This window comes from Haliotis rufescens, unplaced genomic scaffold (assembly GCF_023055435.1).
Source record: "Haliotis rufescens isolate VD_foot unplaced genomic scaffold, xgHalRufe1.0.p SCAF_13, whole genome shotgun sequence".
In the NCBI taxonomy this organism is placed as follows: Eukaryota; Metazoa; Mollusca; class Gastropoda; order Lepetellida; family Haliotidae; genus Haliotis; species Haliotis rufescens.
In genome coordinates this window covers 9088777-9116303 of record NW_025963813.1, presented here as the reverse complement: position 1 = coordinate 9116303, position 27527 = coordinate 9088777, and the positions used below count along the sequence as shown (strand labels likewise).

Below are 27527 nucleotides of genomic sequence, written 5' to 3'. Positions count from 1 at the left end.
TGACCCAGCACGTGGACAGGTGCTCCCCATTCGTGACCAACTCGTGTTATTCCGGGACAAGCCATTCGTGACCAACTCGTGTTAGTTCGGGACAAGCCGAATAGCGACTCGTGCCCCTCTCATGACCATTTTTGCGACCGGGTTCCGTCTTACTGCAAACGGGCATACCCAAAACAATTTTCAACTCGTTGCGTAATGGTTCACATATTATTTCCCCATGTATTATATATATTTCAGATGCAATTTAAAGCACATTGAGACGTGCGGAATTATACAGTATGATTGAACACATTTAACTGTGTCTTGGGTATATTTTAAGATGCAAGACATATGTAAAATCAAAAATTATTTCTGACGAAGAACTTAAAATTATACGCGCATTCTGATTGGTTTGTCGTATTTTCGCACATAACATTCATCGATAGGTCACGGAAAGGGGCGAGTGGTGACGAATGAAGCCGAATAGCAGTTACGGAAAGGGGCGAGTGGTGACGAATGATATACATGTATGCATAGGGTGCTGGCTCGCTGAATACAATGTTTATTCCTCATGCAGGATTTTTACCATTCCCAAACACACTCGCGTGATAACCTCTATTGACACGTGTACCAGAATTAGAACAGATTACAAAGATAAACCACTCCCAACTGCAGACAGAGCATACGCACTAGTCTCGTCCTATACAGAGAACAGGTAAGAACGTTGGCTAGCGTTGTGGAATTTCAAGACCGTACAATGTGTATTACTTCGCCAGTATAGAACAGTTATCATTATCATTGTGATTGTACATACTTCTCCCGGAGATACCCGAAGGTTTGACAGTCAGATGGGATTAAGTAGGTCTTAAACTCCGTTATAGGTTTATCAAAGGTACTTTGTTTAGCCCACCAGATCTGCATAATTGAGGATCAGCAAAATGTTTAGAAATTGACTTAAAGGTTTTTAGATGTCTTCATGTAGATGAGAAACTTCTTTTTCCGACATTTGCATATTTTGGATTTGCGAAAACACTCAATGTGCCAAAAATACTTTTAGGTTTTCGGGAATTTGGAATGATATTTTCTCATATTTTACCACGAGCAAGTCCCTGAGCCAAGTTTCCAGATGCTGCTGTAGATGTTGCTGCAGCTGTGGATGTAGCTATAGCTGTAGATGTAGATTGTAAATTAAACATATGTTACACCCATGTTTAATGGTAGCTATAAATGAAACATTCAAGAAATGGTTGTTCGATGGTAATGTGACACGAGTATCAAAGTTGTGTTTGGAACTTTAATTTTGCAATGTTTCTGTGACTGTATTCAGCCTCGTAACGTTTTGATAACATTTGTATTTTTGGGGTTAAATCCAATTTTCAAGTATATACTTGCAGTTTATTTGATCTTCGTAGGGCATCAGGGTTCATATTTGATCTTCGTAGGGCATCCCGTTCATACCTGATCTTCGTAGGGCATCCCGTTCATATTTAATCTTCGTAGGGCATCCCGTTCATATTTGATCTTCGTAGGGCATCCCGTTCATATTTGATCTTCGTAGGGCATCCCGTTCATATCTGATCTTCGTAGGGCATCCCGTTCATATTTGATCTTCGTAGGGCATCCCGTTCATATTTGATCTTCGTAGGGCATCCCGTTCATATTTGATCTTCGTAGGGCATCCCGTTCATATTTGATCTTCGTAGGGCATCCCGTTCATATTTGATCTTCGTAGGGTATCCCGTTCATATTTGATCTTCGTAGGGCATCCCGTTCATATTTGATCTTCGTAGGGCATCGCGTTCATATTTGATCTTCGTAGGTCATCACCGGTCCGAGTCAAGGGAATTAACCTCACTATAAAAGTCCAGTTTCCACCCTTGCCGAACACTTGGCTGGAATTATGGCACAGTTAGGCAAAGAAAATCGCCTAACGAAATCGACACCCGGTTCGTAAACTGTCGTGCAGACTTTGGTCGATCGCAGGATTTGCAAAACAATTGTACCGTTAACTTAACGTCAACAGATATTTGCCAAATCTTTTCATGTTTTCTCAAGGTCCTCACGTGAGCAGATGCACTTCGCGAAGTAAGACCCGTTTTATTACAATATAGATCTCAATATCAATATATATATGAACGTGAAGACCTACGAAGATCAATATGATTATCGATCAGATCGTCTTTACTGGACAACGCCATTTAGTTTGAAGTAAATGCAAGTGATATGAGAAGTGGAATCTGATTGGTCAATAGGAGGGATTCGTAATAGCCACTGGTGGCGCTACGATCGAGCCCAGAAATTCCAACCTAGTTCAGCAGGATGGAAACTGGACCTTCAAAGTCAGTTAACTCCCTTGCCTAGGGAAGATGGGGCTGTGTGTAACCAGTGAATGAGTGTGGTTTTACGCCGCTTTTAGCAATATTCCAGCAATATCACGGCGGGGGACACCAGAATTGGGCTTCACACATTGTACCCATGTTGGGAATCGAACCTGGGTCTTCGGCGTGACGAGCGAACGCTTTAATCACAAGGCTACCCGACCGCCCCCTGTGTGTAACAAAAAAAAGTTCAATGTTGACTGGAATGACTGTTGGTTCTGCGAGATGTATATGACTCGATGACTGTGTATATCTTGAATGCATTCATCACCGAGGTCGGGGCACGGGTGGCCAAGTCGTCTAAGGTGCCGCGATTTGCTGTGCAGAGTTACGTCCCTTGGGCACGCCAGAAACCTATGATTGTGGGTTCGAATCCCGGTTCGCCCCGATTATGTTTCTAGGTTTGTCAGCACCACACCCGTGCTCGTGGGTTTCACCGAAGTTGTAAACGTCTAAGACCTGCATCACTTCGGGCTTTCCTCCCACATTAAGCTGACACGTCGTGATATAACTGGAATAATGTTAAAAGCGGCGTTAAACCCAACTCACTCACTCATCACCGAGGTCACCTTGTTCCGTCAGCTGGGATGTTGCTGTTGCTGTTGGCCGCGATCCTAGGGGTGACTTCCGCTGTCACTGATATCAAAATCACCGGCCACTGGGAGGGAGGCTTCAATGGTCAGTTCTGCATCACGCTGACAGAAGAGTTGCATGGTTGGAAGGCTCATCTCGTGTTTGACCATGAGGTCAAGTCACTACAAGTAGGTAGCCTGGTCAGGTTGGCCTGGAGTAGTTCACACTTTCAATATGTTTACGAACCGTGAAGATCCGGCGTAGAATAGGTCTTCAGCAACCCATGCTTATCATAAAAGGCGTCTATGCCCTGCCGTAAAAGGTGACTAACAGGATCGGGGGTCAGGCCCGCTGACTTAGTTGATGCATGTCATCGTATCCCAATTGCGCGGACCGATGCTAATGATGTCAATCACAGGATTGTCTGGTCCAGACGAGATTATTTACAGACCGCCGTCATATAGCTGGAATATTGCTGAGTGTGGCGTTAATCAATAAACAATCATTATGTTAATGAATGAGTGAGTGAGTGATTGAGTCGGGTTAACGCCGCAGTATTTCACAGCGCGTCTGCTTAATGGGGGAGCAAAACCCGAAGGGATGAAACTGTTTCATAATTTTGAATAAATAAACTTCAACACGGGTTGGTACTGACAAATCAAGGATCATTTAGTGTGAATCCTGGATTTAAACCCCTGATGATAGGATCTTGACGCACCCAAGGTACGCAACTTTTGGTGAATAGCGGTCAGCCGTGAGTCCGTGGATAGCATCTACCCTGGGCCAGAGAATCGGAATTATATGTCAGTATTTACATGTTTTGGCCGTTATCAATGACATTTTTAACTACGAACATTGGCATTTGTGTCGCTATAAAGACACACACTGGTCACCTGGAGCCTTGTCCACCCCTATGGTAACAGATGAATCTTGGGGACATTGGTCATCTCGATGACAAGGGTTATTAACTAGGACATTGGTAACATAAATTGCAGTTAATTGTTGATCACAATCGACCTTATTGGTCATGGACCATTTGTGCCTTGGACCGCCTCCGTGGTCTAGTGGTAGAGCGTCCGCCTGGAAAGCGGAAGGTCCGAGGTTCGATCCCCAGCCGCTTCATACCAAAAGACGTTTAGAGATGGTACTTGTTGTTACCCTGTCTGGCGCTCGGCATTAAGGGGCTAAAGCAAGGACTGGTTTACTCGGAGTCAGTATACTGTGTCTGAGTGAGGTATTCATGTTAGTCTGCAGCATGGTATCTCAGTAGGCTTGCACCATAAAATCTGCATTAGTCCGGACAAGTACAAGCAGCCACACACACACACACACACACACACACACACACACACACACACGTGCATGCGCGGTGCTTTATAAGTGCAATAATCTTAGACGCGACGTTAAACCCCATTTAATAATAATAATAATAACAGATTTATATAGCGCTGGTATCCAGTTCGAAGAACTGCTCAAAAGCGCTTCATTTGAGTCTACACACAAAAAGAGACATTACACATCTAGGAAAACACACCTCAACTAACCGTTTGCGCCTTACTAACAAGCATCGATTACAGTGACCTTAAAACGATAAGCACCCAATACGGCACCGTGAGCCATCTTTAGAATAAATATTTCATTTACACATCAATTGGATTCATTGGGTCTGGTTAGTGCTGTCGTGGTTTTGTTTACCCAAGTGACCTATACATGTACTACCGGTTTGATGACCTCTCGAATGTTTTAGTGAATCCGTTGAATATGTTGTCCAGCAAGCTGGTGTTGTTTGAGGCTAAATGAAGTCACACGTTTGAAGGTCAGTACGGCGGACATCGTGGAGACGCGCGACAACAACAAAGAATTCATCCTCAAGAACAAGGACTGGAACAAGGATGAACAGGCGGGACAACAACTGTGCGTCAACTTCATGGGCACGACTGACGGCAACGTCGACATGAGAGGCACCGTGTTCATTGAGAACATTCACGGATCCGCGACATCTTCGCCGACACAGCAGCCCCCGATAACACAGCCGACGCAGCAGCCTGTTCAGACACAACAGCCAGTCACGTCCGGTCCGGTCACGTCCGCTCCGGTCACGTCTGCAGGCCAGACACAAGCACCCGGTAATAGTGTTGAAACTCGTCCTGGGATTTAAGTTAGAGACAAGATTTGTTTTGGTTACTGCTTCAAAACATGCAATTATTTTTCTGTGATGCATTTTTTTTCACGACACATTATTTTCAGAACGCCCGGTATGCCTTGCGAACTAAGACCTTAGAACAAATTATTTGTTTCTTACTCAAACCAGCCTTTCATAAAGCGACCATTAGTGTTCCACGCCTCGGGGGCAAGACGCCATTTCTATCCAGTGTGATATATGTCTTTAGTATGGAACGGTGCTTAAAAGTGTTTCTCGGGCACGTGTTTCTGAAAAGTGAGGAGGGACGTTGATCTTTTTATTTGTTTAAAACAAAAGTAATGGGGGAGGAAAACCCTTTTTTAATTACTTCTTTTCAAACACAAATACTAACAAACATGACTGGACACACTTTGAGCTCTTGAAAACAATGTCAAGCAAGCATATCATTTTATGAAAAACAAAGCACGCTTAACATGACGAAATGTTTGAAAAATATTTTTTTGTTGGCTATATAAATGACTGAAGCGCGCTTTCCGATGAGCGTTTTTAAGCCCAAACTTTCCAAATGTTAAAACTAGAGGACCAGGATGCTGAGGCATTGTTTGGTACTAGACTGAATTCTTTTTTCACTGTTTAAGTACAAACCGGAAGTAGCACCGCCAAGTACGACTACCGGAAAGCGCTGGGTCTCTCAATTCTCTTTTACGACGCCCAACGATCTGGCAAACTTCCGGCTAATAACCCCATCCCTTGGCGAGGTGATTCCGCACTTGGAGACAAAGGAGATAATGGCGAGGACCTCACAGGCGGCTGGTATGATGGTAAGGAGTGAATGGGTGTTCGCTTGAATTCATCCGCGCAGTGCAGTCATGATGACTTTTAGTGAGTAAGTATGGTTTTACGACGCTTTTAGCAATATTCCAGAAATATCACGGCGGGGGACACCAGAAATGGGCTTCACACATTGTACCAATGTCGGGAATCGAACCCGGGTCTTCAGCGTGACGAGCGAACGCTTAACCACTAGGCTACCCGACCGCCCCGTGATGACTTTTAAGATTTATAAGGCATGGACGGCTTGGGGCTCGCATCTCTATACGGTGTCATGACAAACAAAAGTGTAAGGACGTCGATTCAAGATGTATGACAATATAACACCCTGTTGAAAAAATCGATTCTTGACCAGACAATCCATTGATCATATCATGAACGTCGATCCACCTCTTATGACCAGCAGGGGGCACGGGTGGCCCAGTCGTCTAAGGCGCCGCGATTCGCTATGCAGAGTTGCACGCCAGAAACCTATGATTGTGGGTTCGAATCCCGGTTCGCCCCGATTATGTTTCTAGGTTTGTCAGCACCCTACCCGTGCTCGTGGGTTTCACCGAAGTGGTAAACGTCTGACCTGCATCCCTTCGGGCTTTCCTCCCACATTAAGCTGACACGCCGTGATATAACTGGAATATTGTTAAAAGCGGCGTTAAACCCAACTCACTCACTCACTCTTATGACCAGCATATGTTTCTGGGGACCTGTCTAGGCTTGAATCCCAATGGTTTTGAAGGAGGAGTTATGGGAAAGTGTTGGTTTGTACCTAAATGTACGCTGGTTGGGTTGTTGTCATTTGGTACCCATCAACTAGTAATTTAACGACCTTCTGTCAGTTGTAAAATATATGAACTGGACTCAATCAGCTCACGCGAGAAGAAGAATGAAAGGGTCTTGGTTTAAAGCTGCTTTTAACATGATCACAATCGAGGGATACAAAGAACAGATTTCACACATTGTAGGCCTGTGAGGAATCGAACCAGGACCTTTGGCGTTATGGAAAAAAGATCCATTTAACCACAATGCTACCCAGCCGCCCAATAGAAGGGTTACGGAATGAGTAAGGGTTTACGTCATCAGTAAAAGTCTATCAATAATACAGCGGGGGTCAGAAATGACGAACCCAGGCCTTCAGCGCCAGGAGAGAAAGCTTTACCCACAAGGCTACACGACATGATGATGATGATGATGATGATGATGATGGTGATTTACATTTTCAGCCGGCGACCACGTCAAGTTTAGCCTCCCCATGTCGTCCTCCGCGTTCATCCTGGCCTGGGGACTGTCTGTGTGGAAAGATGGCTACACGGCCGCTGGTCAGCTTGACCAAATGTACGACATGTTGAGGTGGCCGCTGGACTACTTCCTCCGGTGCTGGATCCCGTCCAAGGAGGAATACTACATACAGGTCAGACTTACATACAGGTCATTCACTCTGTCTCTACTGAGAAGGCACCCGGCGGTGTATAACGTGATTTTTATTTCATTGCAAGAACGTTTGATAACTGATCCCATTTATTTAACGGCATTATCCCTGTACATTGAAATCCCGTTAACCCGCATACCTTACTGACGCCAAACGTATTTATTGATAACGGAAAACTAATTAATATGATGCTATGGACTATATACATATAAATGGCCTTGATCATTGGCGGTGGGTAGCCTAATGGTTAAAGCGTTCTCTCGTCACGCCGAAGACCCGGGTTCGATTCCCAACATGGGAAAAATGTGTGAAGCCCATTTCTTGTGTCCCCAGCCGTGATACTTCTGGAATAGTGCTGAAAACGGCGTAAAACCATACTCACTCACCCCTAATCGATCACTATGTAGCCACCACATCAACCATCAAGACATACCCTCGATTAGCTTTAGTTATTATTTATTAAATATGATCACATGATATGATCACAAAGCTTTGTTTCTTTTGATGGCTAGTATATAATTGGTGTGCTACTGTTTTAATCTGATCAGCAAGCTGCACCTATTAAGGTTGATATACCAACGTTTGTCTCAACGTTTTTTCATAGAAACAAACAAGTCCCTTTAAATTGAAAAGGAGCCCAAGTGAGATTGGATATTTAGAACCTGAACCTGAGGTAAAACTAGACTTGCTTCAATACAGTAGGGCTAGGCGGAAGGGAAAAATAATATTATTCAGGGACTGGGAGACAGACTTAGTTGATATGTAAACCGTTATTTTACGATCATATGTTTGGTTATGAAAATACAGTAAACTACGGTTATAACGAACTCAAAGGGACCTCTAATTTTAGTTCGTAATAACCGAAGTTCGTTATAAGCATACATACAGCATATATACAAGAAATGACCGGGACTAAAAAATAAGTTCGTTATATCCGTCAGTTCTTTATAAACGTGTTCGTTTTAAACGTCGTTTACTGTAATTATTAAAATAAGCAAGCAATCCATGGCACATCCTGCAGGTGGGAGACGGGGGCCCCGACCATGCATACTGGGGCAGACCGGAAGACATGACCATGGCTCGCCCTGCTTTCAAGCTAACGGCTAGTAAACCCGGAAGTGACGTATCGGCTGAGACGGCTGCTGCCTTTGCTATGGGGTCTGTCGTCTTTAAAGACAAAGGTACGATATTACAGGTAGCCATTTTAATACAATACTTATGTGCACAGTAGGGCTGGGACAGGTAACTCGGGTACTCGGGTCGGGTGGGTCCTGAGTAGGACCCGGGTACCCACATGACTACCCGGACCCGTGGTTAGTCACGTGATATACTGCAATGACATTAACAATGAAACTCAATGGTTACACAACAAGTATAGCTAATGTTCACATTTCTTTCTCATTATGCAAGCATTCAACTTTTATATGTTCGAGTAAGGATAAAGCGTCTGTCAACTGCAGTTTATGCATGATCAGATCGTTTTATACATGTATCTAAATAGTTTTTGCCAGGGCTGCGGTAAAACAATTCCCATTCGGACATTTTGTACCCAACTCTTGCGACCTATAGCAGGTATTACCCGGGTAGGGCCGGGTAATAGTGTGTCGAGTACCCGGTTAGTAAATGTGGACTCGTCCCAGCCCTAGTGCACAGAGCGAAGGGCGGCAGATAACTGATCCGAATACCAAAGAATATCCCCAGAAGGGAGCAGGTAGAACGTGTCGTGAGACAGATCAACGAAACACATGGGGTCGAGGGTCGAAATGGATGTAAGTACTGAATTTAATAAAATCTCTGAAAAATAGTGTCAAGATCAAGATGTCATTGTACTGGAGGCCTCCGGCCCATATACAAACCAAGAATACGTGAGTGAGTGTGTTGGGTTTAACGCCGCTTTTAACAGTATTCCAGTTATCACGGCGTGTCAGCTTAATGTGGGAGGAAAGCCCGAAGTGATGCAGGTCTTGGACGTTTACCACTTCGGTGAAACCCACGAGCACGGGTATGGTGCTGACAAACCTAGAAACATAATCGGGGTGAACCGGGATTCGAACCCACAATCATAGGTTTCTGGCGTGCCCAAGGGACGCAACTCTGCACAGCGAACGCGGCGCCTTAGACGACTGGGCCACCCGTGCCCCCTACAAAACAGGAGAATAAAGGTACAATATCAGTGAGTACAACACAGGTACAGAGACGTGCGACATACAATACACCTGTGCAGATAATGTAACAAAGTGGGTGTACACAATTAGTTTACGAAGTGACGTCACGATACTTAGAACATATTTCACCGACAAAGTGCATGGTAAACAAATAGTGCTAACCTAAGAATTGTTTTTCCATTCTTGAGTTCAAAAGATTTACATGAATACAAATTTGGTAAACGCAGACATTTCTTTGGGATCTATGCTTCACTTAAATCAGTATTAACAGTAAAAACAGTATATCAAATTCATCCTCTATGCAAGTTTGACAGAAAGGCACAATCTCATTGGTTTCAGTATAGAACGCTGTCGACCAATGCTAACCATTTTCCCGAGGCAAGGGAGTTAACTGACTATATAAGTCCAGTTTCCACCCTTGCCGAACTAGGCTGGAATTCCGGAGTTACATTTTGTCTGGATTAACGAGTCTATGCCTAGCCCAATCAAAAACGAAATCGACATGCGGCGCGTAAAACTGCCGAAACATCCGGTTCGTAAACAACATGGATTTAAACGTGCAGATTTCCGTCGACTGCAGGGGTTGCAAAGCAAGTGTATCGTCAATTTGGCGTCGTCAGATATTTTGCAAATCTTTTGATGTTTTAATCAAGGTATTGAAGTGATCTGATTCACTTCGCCGGGTGTGACCCGTTTTATTACAGTATAGATCTTGATTATTGATCAGATCGTCTTGACTGGGCGCCGCCATTTTGTTTGAAGCAAATGCAAGTGATATGAGCGACGAAATCTTATTGGTCATTGAGGGACACAGAAGGGACATAACTCGTAATAGCCACTTGTGACGCTACGATCGAGCCAAGAAATTCTTTCGAATTCCGGCAAGGCTGGAAACTGGGCTTTCATAGTCAGTTAACTCCCTTGCCTCGGGGAGATGATGCTAACTTACAGACATTTGCATGTGATAACGTTTGAATACAATTCAGGTTCAGTTAGCGATTTAAAAGATCTATACATGGCATATCTGGAACTGTTTTCAAGTGACGAACTGAAGTCCCGATGAAAAATAGTGACTTTCTTTGAAATAATCTTTAAAAAATCCTGTTTATTACTCTTTTAAACCGATGTAACAGCTGAACGTCGTGTTCCCCCTGTCAAACAATATCGTACATTAATTCGCAAATATAAGATGAGAATTAAATTGGACTTAATAAGCAGCCTTGTTCAAACTGAAACCGTCCTTTTTAGGGGACCGTTTATACCTAGAATTGTTACGGGGAATTAACTCCGGGATCTCCACGCCTTCAAAAACAGACAGAGAGGTTTTCAGGCGAAATGCAGGAGTGTTTATTATATGTGACGTCAAAAGGGCAACAACATACATTCAACATCATCTCAGCATTCTATTTCATAGTTTAGACATCATAATAAGCAATTAAATAGTACAGCATTAAGATATTGAAATCAATAATTAAGAATGATAATGAGTTACATCATTACAGTATAGTAAAATATTTTCTGGTGCCTTGTTGAATGTCGGATTAACGGGACTAAATAGTACTGAATCAATCGGTTCCCATCATTTGTGTCGGATAAAGCCGAGTGTCGGATTAACGAGTGTCGGATTAACGAGACTTGACTGTATAACAATGATTACATAGTTGTAACCAGGGTAACTGCGGCACAGATACCTGGGGCTTAAGCCGGGCGTCACGGTACGTGCACCACGTGAACAATGGCTGGCGGCCAAGCGTGCGTTGAACCGTAGCCTTTACTCTAACGAGGTAACTGCCGACCTTACTTCAAGATAATGATGATTAAACATTTTAACACTAATCAAATCTTCTGACGTTTACCAATTATAAGTAAATAACTTCTAACATGAGAAACAGTTTATATAAGAAATGCTGGATATTGTATTGTAACTCTTATCTACTAGACTGCCACTGAATTGCCTGTATCTTTATAGACTATTCTACGATATGAAACACAAAATCAACCGGCGCTTCACGATAGTGCGGATGCACTTATGTGATAAATAGTTAAAAGACATTGCCGAATCTGTGCGTATTTAGCTACGGAAACAGTGTTACTTTTCGTGTATTGTGTTCTAGACATATACGGTCACATAAATACATACATTTAGCTGCCGATGCTATGCTACTCATTATATTGAAACAAGAAATGTTTCCCGTGAAAATACAAACAGTGAGACGAATAACATGACCAGAAATATAAATGCAGATAATAGAACACGTTGACCACCAAGTCACTTGATACAGAAACGTTATACACGTTGAACATAATGTTTAATAAGCATCCACGCCCTCCATAACTAAAATGGCGTAATATGTTAGATTGATACTAAAACGACTGGAATACTAACGCTAGTATCTTATCCGGGACGCTCTAATGCTCAGTATAGTATTAGATTTCTAGATGAACTGTATGGAATTAACATATAGCAGCCAAATCGTAGATTTTGAACAATCCTTTTTGATTAACTGTAACATAAGTTCATTGTACCAGCAGAGTAACAAAGTTAGAATTATTTACAGCACGTTTAACAAAAATGGCAAAGTAATAAGTAAAAGTAACTTACCTTCAAAAACAGACAGAGAGGTTTTCAGGCGAAATGCAGGAATGACTCTATGCCAAGATACCCCTGCATTTATACCTGAGACCTCCAGTCCACGTTTGAAAGCATGTCACTACCCTACCTATGTTATCCCACTCATGTATGCCCTTGTTGTTACTGTTAATCCTCTACTGTTAATCCTCCACTTGCTATATATATTCTGCACTATGTCCCTCATTCAGTCTTGCTTGACAACGGTATAAGGATCTATACCGAAACGTCGCTTTTTACAGTATTAAAGAAGTTGTTATCCATAAAATTGTGTCTATCTTGTCATCCGCCAACTTCTAAGTAATGCCTATCAAACAAGATGTCACTACCCGTCTGTCCAGTTTGGAATTGATAACAATGGTTTCCCACATGGTGGTCAAATTATGCAAGTTTTGACGTGCTGACTTGCTTAGTTAATTGTTTATTGGTTTATTGGTTTATTGGTCAGCCGGGTCTAGAATTTCTATAGCGCTAGCCGATTAGCATCTGCCAGCTCGTTTGACTGGTTTCGACAGCTTGCATCTCCAAGCGTTACGTATTATGATAGGCGTCCTGTAAACTATGTAGCGTTTACTGGCTTGGGAATGTGAAACTTAAAGTAGAAGAATATATTTGATTTTGATAAAACTTGAAGAAAAATATGATGATTTTCGCACTGTTATAAAACCAAGAGGTCAATATAAAAAAGTCTGTTCCCTGACCATCAAGGGACGTTACTAAGACGTTACGAAGTCTACTATTCAGTGAGATTCCTCTATAGTTATCTGGATTATTACGATCCCCCTTTTTGTTGAGAGGTACAATTATAGATTTCAACCACATATTTCGACCACGGCCACTTGAATATATATCATTAAGTGTCATTTCCTTGGAACAATAGAGGCATTTCAACAAGAAGATTATCTAGTCTATGGGACTTTTCATTCTTAAGAGAATAAATTGCATCAATAATTTCCTCAACAGTGATATTGACATCAAGAATACTTCGATCAATGTCAGTGTAATGCTCATGACAACATATATCTGTGTCTGTATCAGAACTGGCTAAGTTCTCAAACATATCAGCAGTATGGATGACATCTGTGAAATGAGTTAACCATTCGGTGGGATAAATTTTGCAATTGTTATATGACTTTAAGTATATATTTTGATTCCCTTTCAAAATTTAGTAGGGCTACCCAGAGTTATTCATGCATAATGTATCAATTTTATGTTGCCGAACTTAAAAAATTATAACTACATGTTTGCTTATATACTGAACCGCAAAAGAAACGTTACCCCAAGTAACATTGCATGAAAAGTTGTCATTTAAATATCTGGGTATTTTTTGTCAAAGTTTCTAAAATTTAACACTACCTTGTCCGGAAAAGGAAATTTGATGATAAAAAACCCAAAGCAGATGACAATAGAACCGATCGCCCAAACGCATCACGGCAACGGCCATGGTAACCCGATGCACGAGAGTTCCGTGCAAATTGAATTGCACATGCGTTCCCCAATTTCGTGCCCTATAAAAATCCACCCAGATCGGATAACATTCATTCGTTATTGAATTGCTACCACATGCCAATATCGACAAGAAATCAGCGACACCAATGCATTTCTAGTCCACGTAAGGACCATATACAGGGTCCAGCAACGATACCAGACCACCAACACTACAGATGACCGACCATGAAGTGGGAGACCAAGGGTCACCACCCGACGTCTAGATCGTCAGATTTAGCGACAGCATCTTAAAGATCGATTTGTTACTGCTGTGGAAACTGCTCGACAGACCATGGGGACACACCAGCGACACATTAGTGCGGACACCGTGCGACGACGATTAACGAGCAGACACCTCCACTGTCCGCTGTGTTGTTGAGAGAGACTCGTGGGGTGGTCCGAACATCATGGTGTGGGGTGGAATTGGTCTTGCACAGAGGGTCGGCCCTGTGGTTTTCCAGAACATCGGTCCAGGGAGAGGCAATGGTGTCACAGCAGCTCAGTACATTGATCAAGTCTTGAGACCACTAGCCATATCTCATTTGGCACGTCGCCGCAACCACGAGTTTCAGCATGATAACACCCGTGCCCACACTGCGAGAGACTTCCTCCAGCAGAATGGCATCAGAACCATGCAGTGGCCTGCCCTCAGTCCCGATTTAAATCCCATTGAGCACCTATGGGACGGGTTTCAAAGACGGCTGAATGACGTCCGACCAAGGCCGACAACTGCAGCTGAACTGCGTCAGGCGTTCCTCAGAGTATGGGCTCAAGTGCCCATGACCTTCATCAACCGCCTCATCCATTCCATGAATCGACGTTGCACGGCAGTCATCAATGCACATGGCACACACGAGATACTGACTTGTGATGCCATTTTCTCAGAGACTAGTGTTGTGTTTCACTATAAGAACATTTTACACTATAATTTCAACCTTGATGATCAGTTTTGCCAAGTTTCATCTTTATAATATGTCTCAAAGTATGTTTACAGTGTTTGGACAAATAAGGTTTCTCATATATCTATCATTGGTGACGTTTTTTTGCGGTTCAGTTTATTTACTCCTAACAGTACAATATTGTTTTCTGTAATGTTCATTTCCTTGTCGTCTGAACTGTCGATTGAAAATAGAGAAAAAAAACTGGACTTGTCAAATATTTACTTTTGTTTCCATATTTGCAATATATGTTTTTTATAACGAATATGAGTTAGTCTACCATTTGTGAAATGTCCACGGGTTCCCTTCACCAAGTAATATATATGTGCGCGCGTGCGTGCGTGTGTGTGTGTAGCATGTGTGCAGCGATTCTGTAGCCAGTGTTAGAGTTCATTGACGTTATTTAAGGCCATTAAAAATAGTTTTGTTTCTCGTGACGTTTTTCCCCAAAACTAACTGAATATGCAGAGGCGGTTATACGTTACAAAGGTATTGATAAACGTCCCTCTGTTTTACCACCATACCTCTTTTGGACCTGCCACGTGAGGCTCGAAGTATGAAGAAAGTTATAAAATGTTGGATCTGGTGGAAAAACGAAATTTCAAACATGTTGAAAAGTACTCTTTTTTATCTTGCTTAAAATATTATAAAGAAGAGAAATTAGGGTTGGGAGCATATTTAGCTTCAGTACATCCCAGCACATTGAATCATTTATCTGCGGGGAACTCTAAGAATGTACATTTACTATTTGCGGTATATTATCAAGATCAACACGTGATCCAGTGACGATGTCGCTGGTATTGATGGGCCTCCCGTGTTCTGGTAACGTTATGAAACCATGTTATTATCTTGAAGACCCGGCATTCTCCGCCAAGCTGCTAGATGCTGCCAAAACTCTGTACGACTTCGCCAAGAAGTACCAGGGAATCTACAGCAACAGCGTTAACCAGGCCGCCGGATACTACAGGTAAAGCTGGGATTCCATAGGTACGGATTCCTTAGCTGGGATTGCATAGGTACGGATTCTTCAGCTGGAATTGCAGAGGTACGGATTCCTTAGCTGGGATTGCATAGGTACGGATTCTTCAGCTGGAATTGCATAGGTACGGATTCCTTAGCTGGGATTGCATAGGTACGGATTCTTCAGCTGGATTGCATAGGTACGGATTCCTTAGCTTGGATTCCATAGGTACGGATTGATAAGCTGGGATTCCATAGGTACGGATTCTTCAGCTGGAATTGCATAGGTACGGATTGTTTAGCTGGGATTCCATAGGAACGGATTGTTAAGCTGGGATTGCATAGGTACGGATTGATAAGCTGGGATTGCATAGGCACGGATTGTTAAGCTGGGATTCCATAAGTACGGATTGTTAAGCTGGGATTGCATAGGCACGGATTGTTAAGCTGGGATTCCATAAGTACGGAATGGTAAGCTGGGATTGCATAAGTACGGATTGTTAAGCTGGGATTCCATAGGTACGGATTGATAAGCTGGGATTGCATAGGTACGGAATGGTAAGCTGGGATTCCATAGGAGGATTGTTAAGCTGGGATTGCATAGGTACGGATTGTTAAGCTGGGATTGCATAGGTACGGATTGTTAAGCTGGGATTTCATAGGTACGGATTGTTAAGCTGGGATTGCATAGGTACGGATTGTTAAGCTGGGATTCCATAGGCACGGATTGTTAAGCTGGGATTGCATAGGTACGGATTGTTAAGCTGGGATTTCATAGGTACGGATTGATAAGCTGGGATTGCATAGGTACGGAATGGTAAGCTGGGATTCCATAGGAGGATTGTTAAGATGGGATTCCATAGGCACGGATTGTTAAGCTGGGATTCCATAAGTACGGATTGTTAAGCTGGGATTGCATAGGTACGGATTGTTAAGCTGGGACTTCATAGGTACGGATTGTTAAGCTGGGACTTCATAGGTACGGATTGTTAAGCTGGGACTTCATAGGTACGGATTGTTAAGCTGGGATTCCAAAGGTACGGATTGTTAAGCTGGGATTGCAAAGCAGAGTTTCGTCCCTCGCTCGGGCCAGACACGTACAAAAATCGGTTTATTATGTTTCTAGGTTTGTCAGCATCACAACCCTGCTCGTTGTTCTCACAAAAAGCCGGGCTTACATGTCTCTACTGATTTCCATGTCTCTACTGATTTCCTTGTCTCGACTGATTTCCATGTCTCTACTGATTTCCATGTCTTTACTGATTTCCATGTCTCTACTGATTTCCATGTCTCTACTGATTTCCATGTCTTTACTGATTTCCATGTCTTTTCTGATTTCCATGTCTCTACTGATTTCCATGTCTTTACTGATTTCCATGTCTTTACTGATTTCCATGTCTTTACTGATTTCCATGTCTCTACTGATTTCCATGTCTTTACTGATTTCCATGTCTTTTCTGAGTTCCATGTCTTTACTGATTTCCATGTCTCTACTGATTTCCATGTCTTTACTGATTTCCATGTCTCTACTGATTTCCATGTCTCTACTGATTTCCATGTCTCTACTGATTTCCATGTCTTTACTGATTTCCATGTCTTTACTGATTTCCATGTCTTTTCTGATTTCCATGTCTCTACTGATTTCCATGTCTTTACTGATTTCCATGTCTCTACTGATTTCCATGTCTTTACTGATTTCCATGTCTTTTCTGATTTCCATGTCTTTACTGATTTCAATGTCTTTACTGATTTCCATGTCTTTATTGATTTCTATGTCTTTTCTGATTTCCATGTCTTTACTGATTTCCATGTCTTTACTGATTTCCATGTCTCTACTGATTTCCATGTCTTTACTGATTTCCATGTCTCTACTGATTTCCATGTCTTTACTGATTTCCATGTCTCTACTTATTTCCATGTCTCTACTGATTTCCATGTCTTTACTGATTTCCTTGTCTCTACTGATTTCCATGTCTCTACTGATTTCCATGTCTCTACTGATTTCCATGTCTCTACTGATTTCCATGTCTCTACTGATTTCCTTGTCTCTACTGATTTCCATGTCTCTACTGATTTCCATGTCTTTACTGATTTCCATGTCTCTACTGATTTCCATGTCTCTACTGATTTCCATGTCTTTACTGATTTCCATGTCTCTACTGATTTCCATGTCTCTTCTGATTTCTATGTCTTTACTGATTTCCATGTCTCTACTGATTTCCATGTCTTTACTGATTTCCATGTCTCTACTGATTTCCATGTCTTTACTGATTTCCATGTCTTTACTGATTTCCATGTCTCTACTGATTTCCATGTCTTTACTGATTTCCATGTCTTTACTGATTTCCATGTCTCTACTGATTTCCATGTCTTTACTGATTTCCATGTCTCTACTGATTTCCATGTCTTTACTGATTTCCATGTCTCTACTGATTTCCATGTCTTTACTGATTTCCATGTCTCTACTGATTTCCATGTCTTTACTGATTTCCATGTCTTTACTGATTTCCATGTCTCTACTGATTTCCATGTCTTTACTGATTTCCATGTCTTTACTGATTTCCATGTCTTTACTGATTTCTATGTCTTTACTGATTTCCATGTCTCTACTGATTTCCATGTCTTTACTGATTTCCATGTCTCTACTGATTTCCATGTCTCTACTGATTTCCATGTCTTTACTGATTTCCATGTCTTTACTGATTTCTATGTCTTTACTGATTTCCATGTCTTTACTGATTTCCATGTCTCTTCTGATTTCCATGTCTTTACTGATTTCCATGTCTTTACTGATTTCCATGTCTCTTCTGATTTCCATGTCTTTACTGATTTCCATGTCTTTACTGATTTCTATGTCTTTAGGTCGAGTCATTTCAAGGACGAACTGTGTACCGGAAGTGCCGTTCTGTACAAGGTGACTGGAGAGGCGAAGTATTTGGCTGATGCAAAGAGTTTTAACACAGATGAAGTCCCATGGGGGTATTCCTGGGACGATACGAAAATTGGATGTCAGGTTAGTTTATTGAGGCCAATTTCCGCTTAATCATAGTGTTAAAAAGGTTAGAAAGATGGTTGTTGGGGTGATTGTGGTATTGACAGTGAACTTTGCAACGACGACGATGACGATAATATTGATGATGATGGTGATGGAGAAACTACCACAACGTCATTGAGTGAGTGAGTTAAAATTTAATCTCGCATCTGCATTAATTCAGCCAAGTAGCGACCGCAACGTCATTAAATGGTAATAATGCATAGACACCTACGCTACAAAACCACTGGACCAGACAATCCAGTGGTTGACATGATGACCATGGATCTACCATGACATTCATCACCCGATTCCATTAGCCGCCACTTACGACAAGCATGGGTTGCTGAATACCAGTTTTAACCCGGATCTTGCAAAGAAAGTGCAAGCTCGATTCATTCGCCACCACTCGCCCCTTTCCGTAACCTGCAAGAAGACTCGTCCCCCTATCGATGAATGCTATGTGTGAAAATACGACAAACCAATCAGAATGCGCGTATAATTTTAAGTTCTTCGTCAAAGAATCCCTCAGAAATAATTTTTGATTTTACATATGTCTTGCATCTTAAAATATACCCAAGACACAGTTAAATGTGTTCAATCATACTGTATAATTCCGCTCGTCCCAATGTGCTTTAAATTGCATCTGAAATATATATAATACATAGGGGAAATAATATGTGAACCTTTACGCAACGCAACAATTGTTTTGGGTATGCCCGTTTGCGCTAAGACGGAACCCGGTCGCAAAAGTGAGAGGGGCACGAGTCGCTATTCGGCTTGTCCCGGAATAACACGAGTTGGTCACGAATGAGCTCGATTGTACCTCAAAAGTTGTCAAATGTACACACCATTGGGATATTACTCGACAAAAAGGGCAAGTTGATTCCCCTTGGCATACAGTCTTGTGGATAGTACATTGTCACTCTGAATCTTTATGCTCAGATATGAATATGAAGACGGTTTGACTGGTCTCTTTTATATCTTGCTCAGATCCACCTCCACAGTCTAGGGATGGAGCATCTTGTCAGAGAGAGGAAGGTCTGTGGTTCGATCCCCAGCCGCATCATACCAAAATACGTTCAAACATGGTACTTGTTGTTACCATGCCTGGCGAGAGGCATGATGGGATCGAACAAAGGCTGGTTGCCTTGAAGTCAGTAGACAGAGTGGGGTACCTATGTTTATCCGCGGCATGATATCTAGGGAATCGCCTTTTAACAATTATTAAACAACAACTGTTTCTCTCGAACGACAGCTGCTGTTGTTCGAAGTCACCAAGGACGCCAGCTACAGCAAGCAGGTGGAGGCCTTCATGACAAGCTGGATGGCAGGCGGTGCCGTCCCCTACAGCCCGTGTGGCTTGGCCGTCAGAGACAAGTGGGGAACGCTCAGATACGCAAGTATGTTGTGGGCTTTGCTCTCAGACAACAGTTAGATACGAGGAATTACTAATTTACTTTTATGTAAAATTCCCTTTTTGACATATGTTGGGATGTTGAGGTGGCCTGGTGGTTAAAACGCTGGCTCATCAAACTTGCTTCACCCTGCCATAATATTTAATTTAATTATTTAATTCAACTGGTTAATTATCAAAGTTTGTCGTATGTAAGTACGCTGTGAAAACTAAACTGACTGTTGTATGAGAACTAAATAGTGGACCTATCATTGATATAACTGAACTACTGTTCGGAGCGTCGCCAAAACACTCACTCACTCACCTATCCACCAAAACTATCACTCACTCACTCACTCACTCACTCACTCACTCACTCACTCGTCGACAGCCAACACCGCTTTCATCGCCCTGATGGCCGCTCACGACGGCATCAACTCTAAAGCATACCAGCAATGGGCTGAAGGGGAAATCGACTACGTCCTCGGGGACAACCCCAAACACATGAGCTACCAGATCGGCTTCGGGAGCAGCTACCCTAGAAGCCCGCATCACCGAGCCAGGTAATATCTTAAGGTGTCGCCGTAGTTGCAGCAGCTGATGTTGTATCAAGACGTAACAATGGATTAGGTGCTGGCCTCAGTAACAGTTGATGGAAGGTGTTTGAAAAAATATATTTGGTGTTTGTTGATTAACGCCACACTCAACAATATTCCAGCTGTATGACGATGGTCTGAACGATGAAATGCAAATAACTCAAAACCGGTAACAGTCTATCATTTGTTTTGTTTGTTTGTTTGTTTGTTTGTTTGTTTGTTTAACGCCGCACTCAGCAACAGTCCTGCTTTATGATGGCGGTCTGTAAATAATCGAGTCTTGACCAGACAATCCAGTGATTGACATCATGACCATGGATCCACGCAATTGGGATCGATGACATGCATTAACCAAGTCAGCGAGCCTGACCACCCATTCCGTTAGTCGCCTCTTACGACAAGCATAGTCGCCTTTTACGGCAAGCATGGGTTGCTGAAGACCTATTCTACCCCGGATCTTCACAGGTCGAAAACATTATTGAAGAAGTTATTGCTAAGGTGGTAATCAAGAAAGTCGTCATTTCTAGCTGATCTAAAGACGTGTTACCCTTTGTAATCACTGCCGTATTTGTCATGTAAATCAACCGTGCAGTTATGTCACTTTTATTTTTGACAAGATACACATTAAGTCTGTATAGCTGTACATTTGTGACAGGAGCGGTGGGGTAGCCTAGTGGTTAAAGCGTTCTCTCGTCACGCCGAAAACCCGGGTTTGATTCCCCACATGGGTACAAAGTTTGAAGCACATTTCTGGTGTCTCCGCCGTGATATTGATGGAATATTGCTAAAGCGGCGTAAAACCATACTCATTCACTCTCATTTGTCACTGAAGAAGGTCCGGTATCGTATCGTATCGCTTCCAGTCAAGGAATGTTGTTTCGCACTAACCCTCGATAGCTCCTTGTCACGTGTTTGGGTGATGATTTTACGAGCGCTTTCACTAATTTCGCTCATAGAGAAACTTGAGAAAATGAAGAAAACATTTCCAAGGGTTTTGTTCATCTCTCTGTAAGCTAAGGCCTTTTAGTTTTTATTTGGGGGCACGGGTGGCCCAGTCGTCTAAGGCGCCGCGATTCGCTTTGCAGAGTTGCGTCCCTTGGGCACGCCAGAAACATATGATTGTGGGTTCGAATCCCGGTTAGCCCCGATTATGTTTCTAGGTTTGTCAGCACCATTTCCGTGCTCGTGTGTTTCACCGAAGCGGTAAACGACTGAGACCTGCATCACTTTGGGCTTTCCTCCCACATTAAGCTGACACGCCGCGATATAACTGGAATACTGTTAAAAGCGGCGTTAAACCCAATTCACTCACTCACTTAGTTTTTACTACTTATTTTACGAATCCACAGCCCCTTACAATTGGGGATGTCAGACCGAAAAAGTTTTTGTTAAATCTGATTATCACGATCATATTATAAGTTGTAGCAGGATCACTCCCGCGTCAGGTTTTATACGGAAAACCACTCGTGGTATAAAACGCGGGACGCATAAAACCCAGTTATACTTACCGACTATACACGAATTTATCTTTCCGACATGTTTTAATATGACATTGAAAAAAGAATTAAAACTAATTCAAAATTGACAGAATACAGCCATTCGATTGAGCTGAGGTTAACGTGTGCTATGTTACGTGTCTTTCACTGACTCGGAAAAAGCGTGCGGAATTTGGCACCGAAGCGGGGCATCAGGGATTTATTCTTCCCCCAAGAAATCCACGTGCAGCCTGTCTTGTTCGTGGCGGGTATAAGGGATGTATTCTCCCGCTGAGGCATTTATTTCCCTCCATGGTATTTTATCAAGGTCACGTGGACCAATCCGACCTCAATATTCTGACATGGAGGTATGATAGGTTAATAACACTAATTACTGTTACTGTTAAACGAATGGGTCGATTGTACATGTGTTACACTGATGCCTCTTGTCTGCCAGCTCATGTCCCGACCGTCCGGCCAAATGTGACTGGTCCGCCTTCAGTAGTTCCAGCCCCAACCCTCAACTCCTCAAGGGGGCAATGGTCGGGGGTCCCGATGCCACGGACTCCTACGTCGACAAACGGGACGACTACGTCAAGAACGAGGTCGCCTGTGACTACAACGCCGGCTTCCAGTCATCGCTTGCAGGTAGGTACCAGGGTAGGCGATAAACATGAGGTGTTATTGAGTATTAGATGTCCGTAAATTTCGATATACTTAAAACCCGCAAATACGAACATATTGGCAGCCACTTGTCAAACACACATGAGTCTAGAATCCCTAAATACCGTCTTGGGATAGCCACTTGTCTCTCTCTCTGTCTCTCTCGATCTCTCGCTCTCTCCTTCTCTCTGCGTGCCACCAACCAACCAAATCCCTTTATGGTTAAAACTTTCTAAACTCGAGTTTCGAGAACCTACTGAGATATACGCTGTAGGTAATTCCTACATTAAACAGTAACTTGATTAAGTATTGAGGTCACTTGATCTACGAGGAGCCGGTTTTTCATATCGTTTAATGCAATGAGTAGAAACTTAACTACAAGTACAACCTCACCGAGTGAATGTTATTGCCCGGCGCAATCATCAATCCCATCTGGACCAGACAGCCCGGTGATTGAAAGACTGTGAGCAGCGACCCAGCTAAGTGTGACCTACAAATCAGTCAAGTCACCCATTGTGTCCACCCGATACCCATTCATCTACCCATAGTACACTCATTTGGTACTGGAGCCTACTTTTGCTCCCAAGGGAAATCGTCCATGCAATCGGGACTAGTCCATTTCTTGACCGCAAGTGACTTTGTAGGCATGAGTTAATGCGATGGACATTCAAACCAGGCACCGGGTACACGGGTGGCGCAGTCGTCTAAGGCGCCGCGATTCGCTGTGCAGAGTTGCGTCCCTTGGCACGCCAGAAACCTATGATTGTGGGTTCGAGTCCCGGTTCGCCCGGATTATGTTTCTAGGTTTGTCAGCACCATACCCGTGCTCGTAGGTTTCACCGAAGTGGTAAACGTGAGACCTGCATCACTTCGGGCTTTCCTCCCACATTAAGCTGACACGCCGTGATATGACTGGAATACTGTTAAAAGCGGCGTTAAACATAACTCACTCACACTCAAACTAGGCAGCAAAAAGACAATGATACGTTGTTATATATAGACAATGTTGTGTTCCAGCACTGGTTTCCCTGGATGCGAGTAAAATGCTCCCTCCCGCCCCCGCTGCCAAGTGTTAGACACGGAACAAGAATCACGGTGTGGACAAGAAAAAATAAAGTACATAAATATGTTTTTGATTTTGTATTTGTATCAGCAATATGTCGCTGCAGTGTGGCGGCCAGTAAATAATCGATTCTCAGCCAGTGAACAAGTTGTTGATGAATACCCCACGCCGCCGGGGTACGTGGCATGTGGTCACAGGTCACAAATCATGTGAAGTGAAGCACGTTGAGCAGGTGGATGGGTGGCTGCTTGACTTCTCAGAGTTTCACGGGCTTCGGTCCTGCCCCACACTGAAGCACGTGTAGCACATGAAGCACGTGTGTTCGAAACGTGCCTCTGGCCACCCAGCTCCATCTTCCCGAGGCAAGGGAGTTAGCAGACTATAAATGTCCAGTTTGAACCCTTGCCGTACTAGGCTGGAATTATGGAGTTATATTTTGGCTGGACTAACTAGTCTGTGCATAGTCCAATCAAAAAAAAAATCGACATGCGGTTCGTAAAACTGCTGGCAGATTTCGGTCGATTGCAGGATTTACAAAGCATGTGTACCGTCAACTGAGCGTCAACAAATATTAAGTTTTTAATCAAGGTGCTCAAGTGATTCGACGCACTGCGCGAAGTAAGACCCGTTTTATTACAGTATAGATCTTAATTATCGATTAGATCGTCTTGACTGGGCAACGTAATTTGTTGAAGCAAATGCAAGTGAATTGAGAGGTGGAATCAGATTGTCAATAGGAGGTGAGGTGAGGTGAGGTGAGGTGAGGTGAAATTGGGTTTAACGTCGCGTCCAAGATTATTGCACTTATATAGCGACGTGCATGTACGTGTGTGTGTTTGTGTGGCTGCCTGTACTAGTCCGGACTGATGCCGATTTATAGTGCTAGCCCACTGAGATACCATGCCGCAGTTTTAACATGAATACCCCACTCAGACACAGTATACTGACTCCGAGCCGACCAGTCCTTGTTTTAGCCCCTTAATGCCGAGCGCCAGACAGGGTAACAACAAGTACCATCTTTTAACGTCTTTTGGTCTATCGCGGCCGGGGATCGAACCCCGGACGTTCCGCTCTCCGGGCGGACGCTCTACCACTAGACCACGGAGGCGGTTCTACATCGCGGAGCCTGACCACCGAACTGTTCCAGGTATATTTGGACCTATGCTGAAACTAAATCCTTACATCTGATCTTCAGTGCGCACACACACACACGCACGCACGCGCGCACGCACAGAACACACACACACGCAGACACACGCACACACACAGACATCTATTGTAAACCGGAATTGCAAGGGTCACTAACAGTTGACACTTTGGGTTGTAACTTGTCATATCAATACGGTGGACATAAACTATTCACAATATTGTTAATTGTACAAAGCTTTTTAGATTTTTTTCTATTAGATAGTGATCCCCATCCTGTCTCAAAATATAAACTCGATCTTGAAGAAAATGTAGAAAGAACTGCTTCTTGTTGAATAATTTAGAGTGTTGAATACTCTCTTTGAGGAGTTCTTCATTAAGGTCACCAACTTGGACAAAGTCACAAGAATCATCACGCGCAGTTTCTATCACGTGTTCTAGAACAGTCAAATATGTAATGGGGGTGTTGGGTTGCGCGGTAGTTGACACAAAGTCGAAAACATTTCTGTGGTGAATAAACTTGAAACCACAATGATTCAGTATAAAATACTTCCAAGTCTGTTATATGATGGATACTGAGGGAATTAGAGAAATATACAATTATGCCACCACAAAACATCCTCTGTCCCCCCCTGTGCGGTTCATGGAAGAGGTCAAGGAGAAGATCGGCTGACTGAACGCGAGCGTCCAGGTGAGATTCAGTGAAGCATAACACATCGAAATCGCAAATATCATCGTAGATTTGAGTCAATTTGAGCCGGATACTTCTGATATTCAAGTGGAATATGCTTACATCATTAGTTGTGTAAGATTCTTTTGGACTCGGATTTGGAGGAATACACCTGCAACGAGCGAGAGAAGGAGGAGAGAGATATATTTCATGTTACGACACGCCAGAAATTAAGACGAGAGTGTAATGTGTACATTGTACACGGCATTTGCAATGTATTTCTACTTTGCGGATTGACATTTGAAGGTGAGTTGTCATACATCTATATTAAATTAACCGGGTCCCTATTGTTGCCCTGTGCAGTCCGTTTGGCTTCAAATGAGAACGGGGCGGTCGGGTAGCCTAGTGGTTAAAGCGTTCGCTCGTCACGCCGAAGACCCGGGTTCGATTCCCGACATGGGTACAATGTGTGAAGCCCATTTCTGGTGTCCCCCGCCGTCATATTGCTGGAATATTGCTAAAAGTGGCGTAAAACCATACTCACTCACTCACTCACTCAAATGAGAACGATGAATTGCAAATAACTCAATATCGGGACTGGTCCACTAAGGGATTCATTTACTGGCTTTTCAACATCCCGCAGTTGTGTTCAATCGTCCATCGTCACCTTTAACGATACCCCATCATCAACTTTATTGGGTTCAGATCGCAGTGGAAAGGGGGAAGTCGAAGACAGCGTGACCTTGACCTTTGTAATTGTCAACCATATATACACGGGCTCAGTTTTGTTAGACTTGGTGATTTCATAGAGCTGTGGTTTTGTCGCCCTGGAAGGAAAGGTCATATTCATCCGTTGCAGCCGCGTCACCATATCTCCTTTAAGGCTGTTAGACGTCGGGTCCTTGTTGTTTGGACCCTGCGTACTGTGCATTGACCATGATAATCAATGACTTGACAGGCAAATCAGGGACCAATTTATTTTTTCACCCACTCCAGAAATACCTTGCCGTTCCTTTCTGTGTGGTAATCGGGGGCACGGGTGGCCCAGTCGTTTAAAGCACCGCGATTCGCCGTGCAGAGTTACGTCCCTTGGGCACGCCAGAAACCTATGATTGTGGGTTCGAATCCCGGTTCACCCCGATTATGTTTCTAGGTTTGTCAGCACCATACCCGTGCTCGTGGGTTTCACCGAAGTGGTAAACGTCTGAGACATGCATCACTTCGGACTTTCCTCCCACATTAAGCTTACACTGGAATACTGTTAAAAGCGGCGTTAAACCCAACTCACTCACTAACTCACTGTGGTAATCCCTCTTGTGCTTGGCCTTGGTTCGAAAGACGGGGTCACAGCACAGTCTTTCACCTTTTCCCGTTGGTAACTTTCTCCCAGACTCCTTACAGTCCCCACCGGGTACCCACTGACTGCTGGCTGTGTGAGAGGCATTTACCCACGTCTCATCAAGGAGAACAGGCTCATATCCTCCTTCACGTTTCTGCTTGATGGTGCGAAGATAATGATTCCGGAGACGAAGGATGTCAGACAGACAGACAGACAGACAGACAGACAGACAATAGTTTATTAACGTCTCACTCCTGTACATACATAAAACAGCTTTATACAACTTGACATAGATAAAATGTACAGAACCATTCAGTAGAATTATGAGAGACGAATTATCACAGAATTTATACATAAATGATATAAAGATATATAGTAAAAAGTTATCCATATAAAAGATGTTTTCTACGATTAAGAATTAAAAAGCAGACTTTGGCAAGTATAAAACACACACCGGAGTCACTGAAAATAAAACAAAGTTTGTCGACATCTGGCATATCTAAAACATTATAAGATTTAGCAATACATTCATTAAAAAGAGTTGCCCTGATATCATCATATAATGCGCAGTGAAACAAAACATGGACCTCGTCTTCTACGCTGTCATTACAGTGAAAACATCTTCTATTATTGACAGGTAC

At 43.1% G+C, this 27527-nt stretch overlaps 1 protein-coding gene across 2 annotated transcripts; it reads left to right on the top strand.

The window, feature by feature from the left end:
* The first annotated feature begins 543 nt into the window (after positions 1–543).
* LOC124115165 (endoglucanase E-4-like) lies at positions 544–23797 on the top strand. Of its 2 annotated transcripts, none has more exons than XM_046476044.2 (12): positions 544–694; positions 2940–3118; positions 4747–5056; positions 5712–5894; positions 7122–7309; positions 8349–8508; positions 15403–15514; positions 18370–18520; positions 19797–19941; positions 20326–20497; positions 22463–22653; positions 23686–23797. In XM_046476044.2, exons 2-12 carry the CDS (start codon positions 2945–2947, stop codon positions 23742–23744), a joined length of 1845 nt encoding a protein of 614 aa, XP_046332000.2. In that variant the 5' UTR covers positions 544–694; positions 2940–2944; the 3' UTR covers positions 23745–23797. The 2 variants fall into 2 exon arrangements, with proteins under 2 accessions (XP_046332000.2, XP_046331999.2); XM_046476043.2 differs by lacking the exon at positions 544–694 and adding an exon at positions 813–837.
* The last annotated feature ends 3730 nt before the right edge of the window (positions 23798–27527 follow it).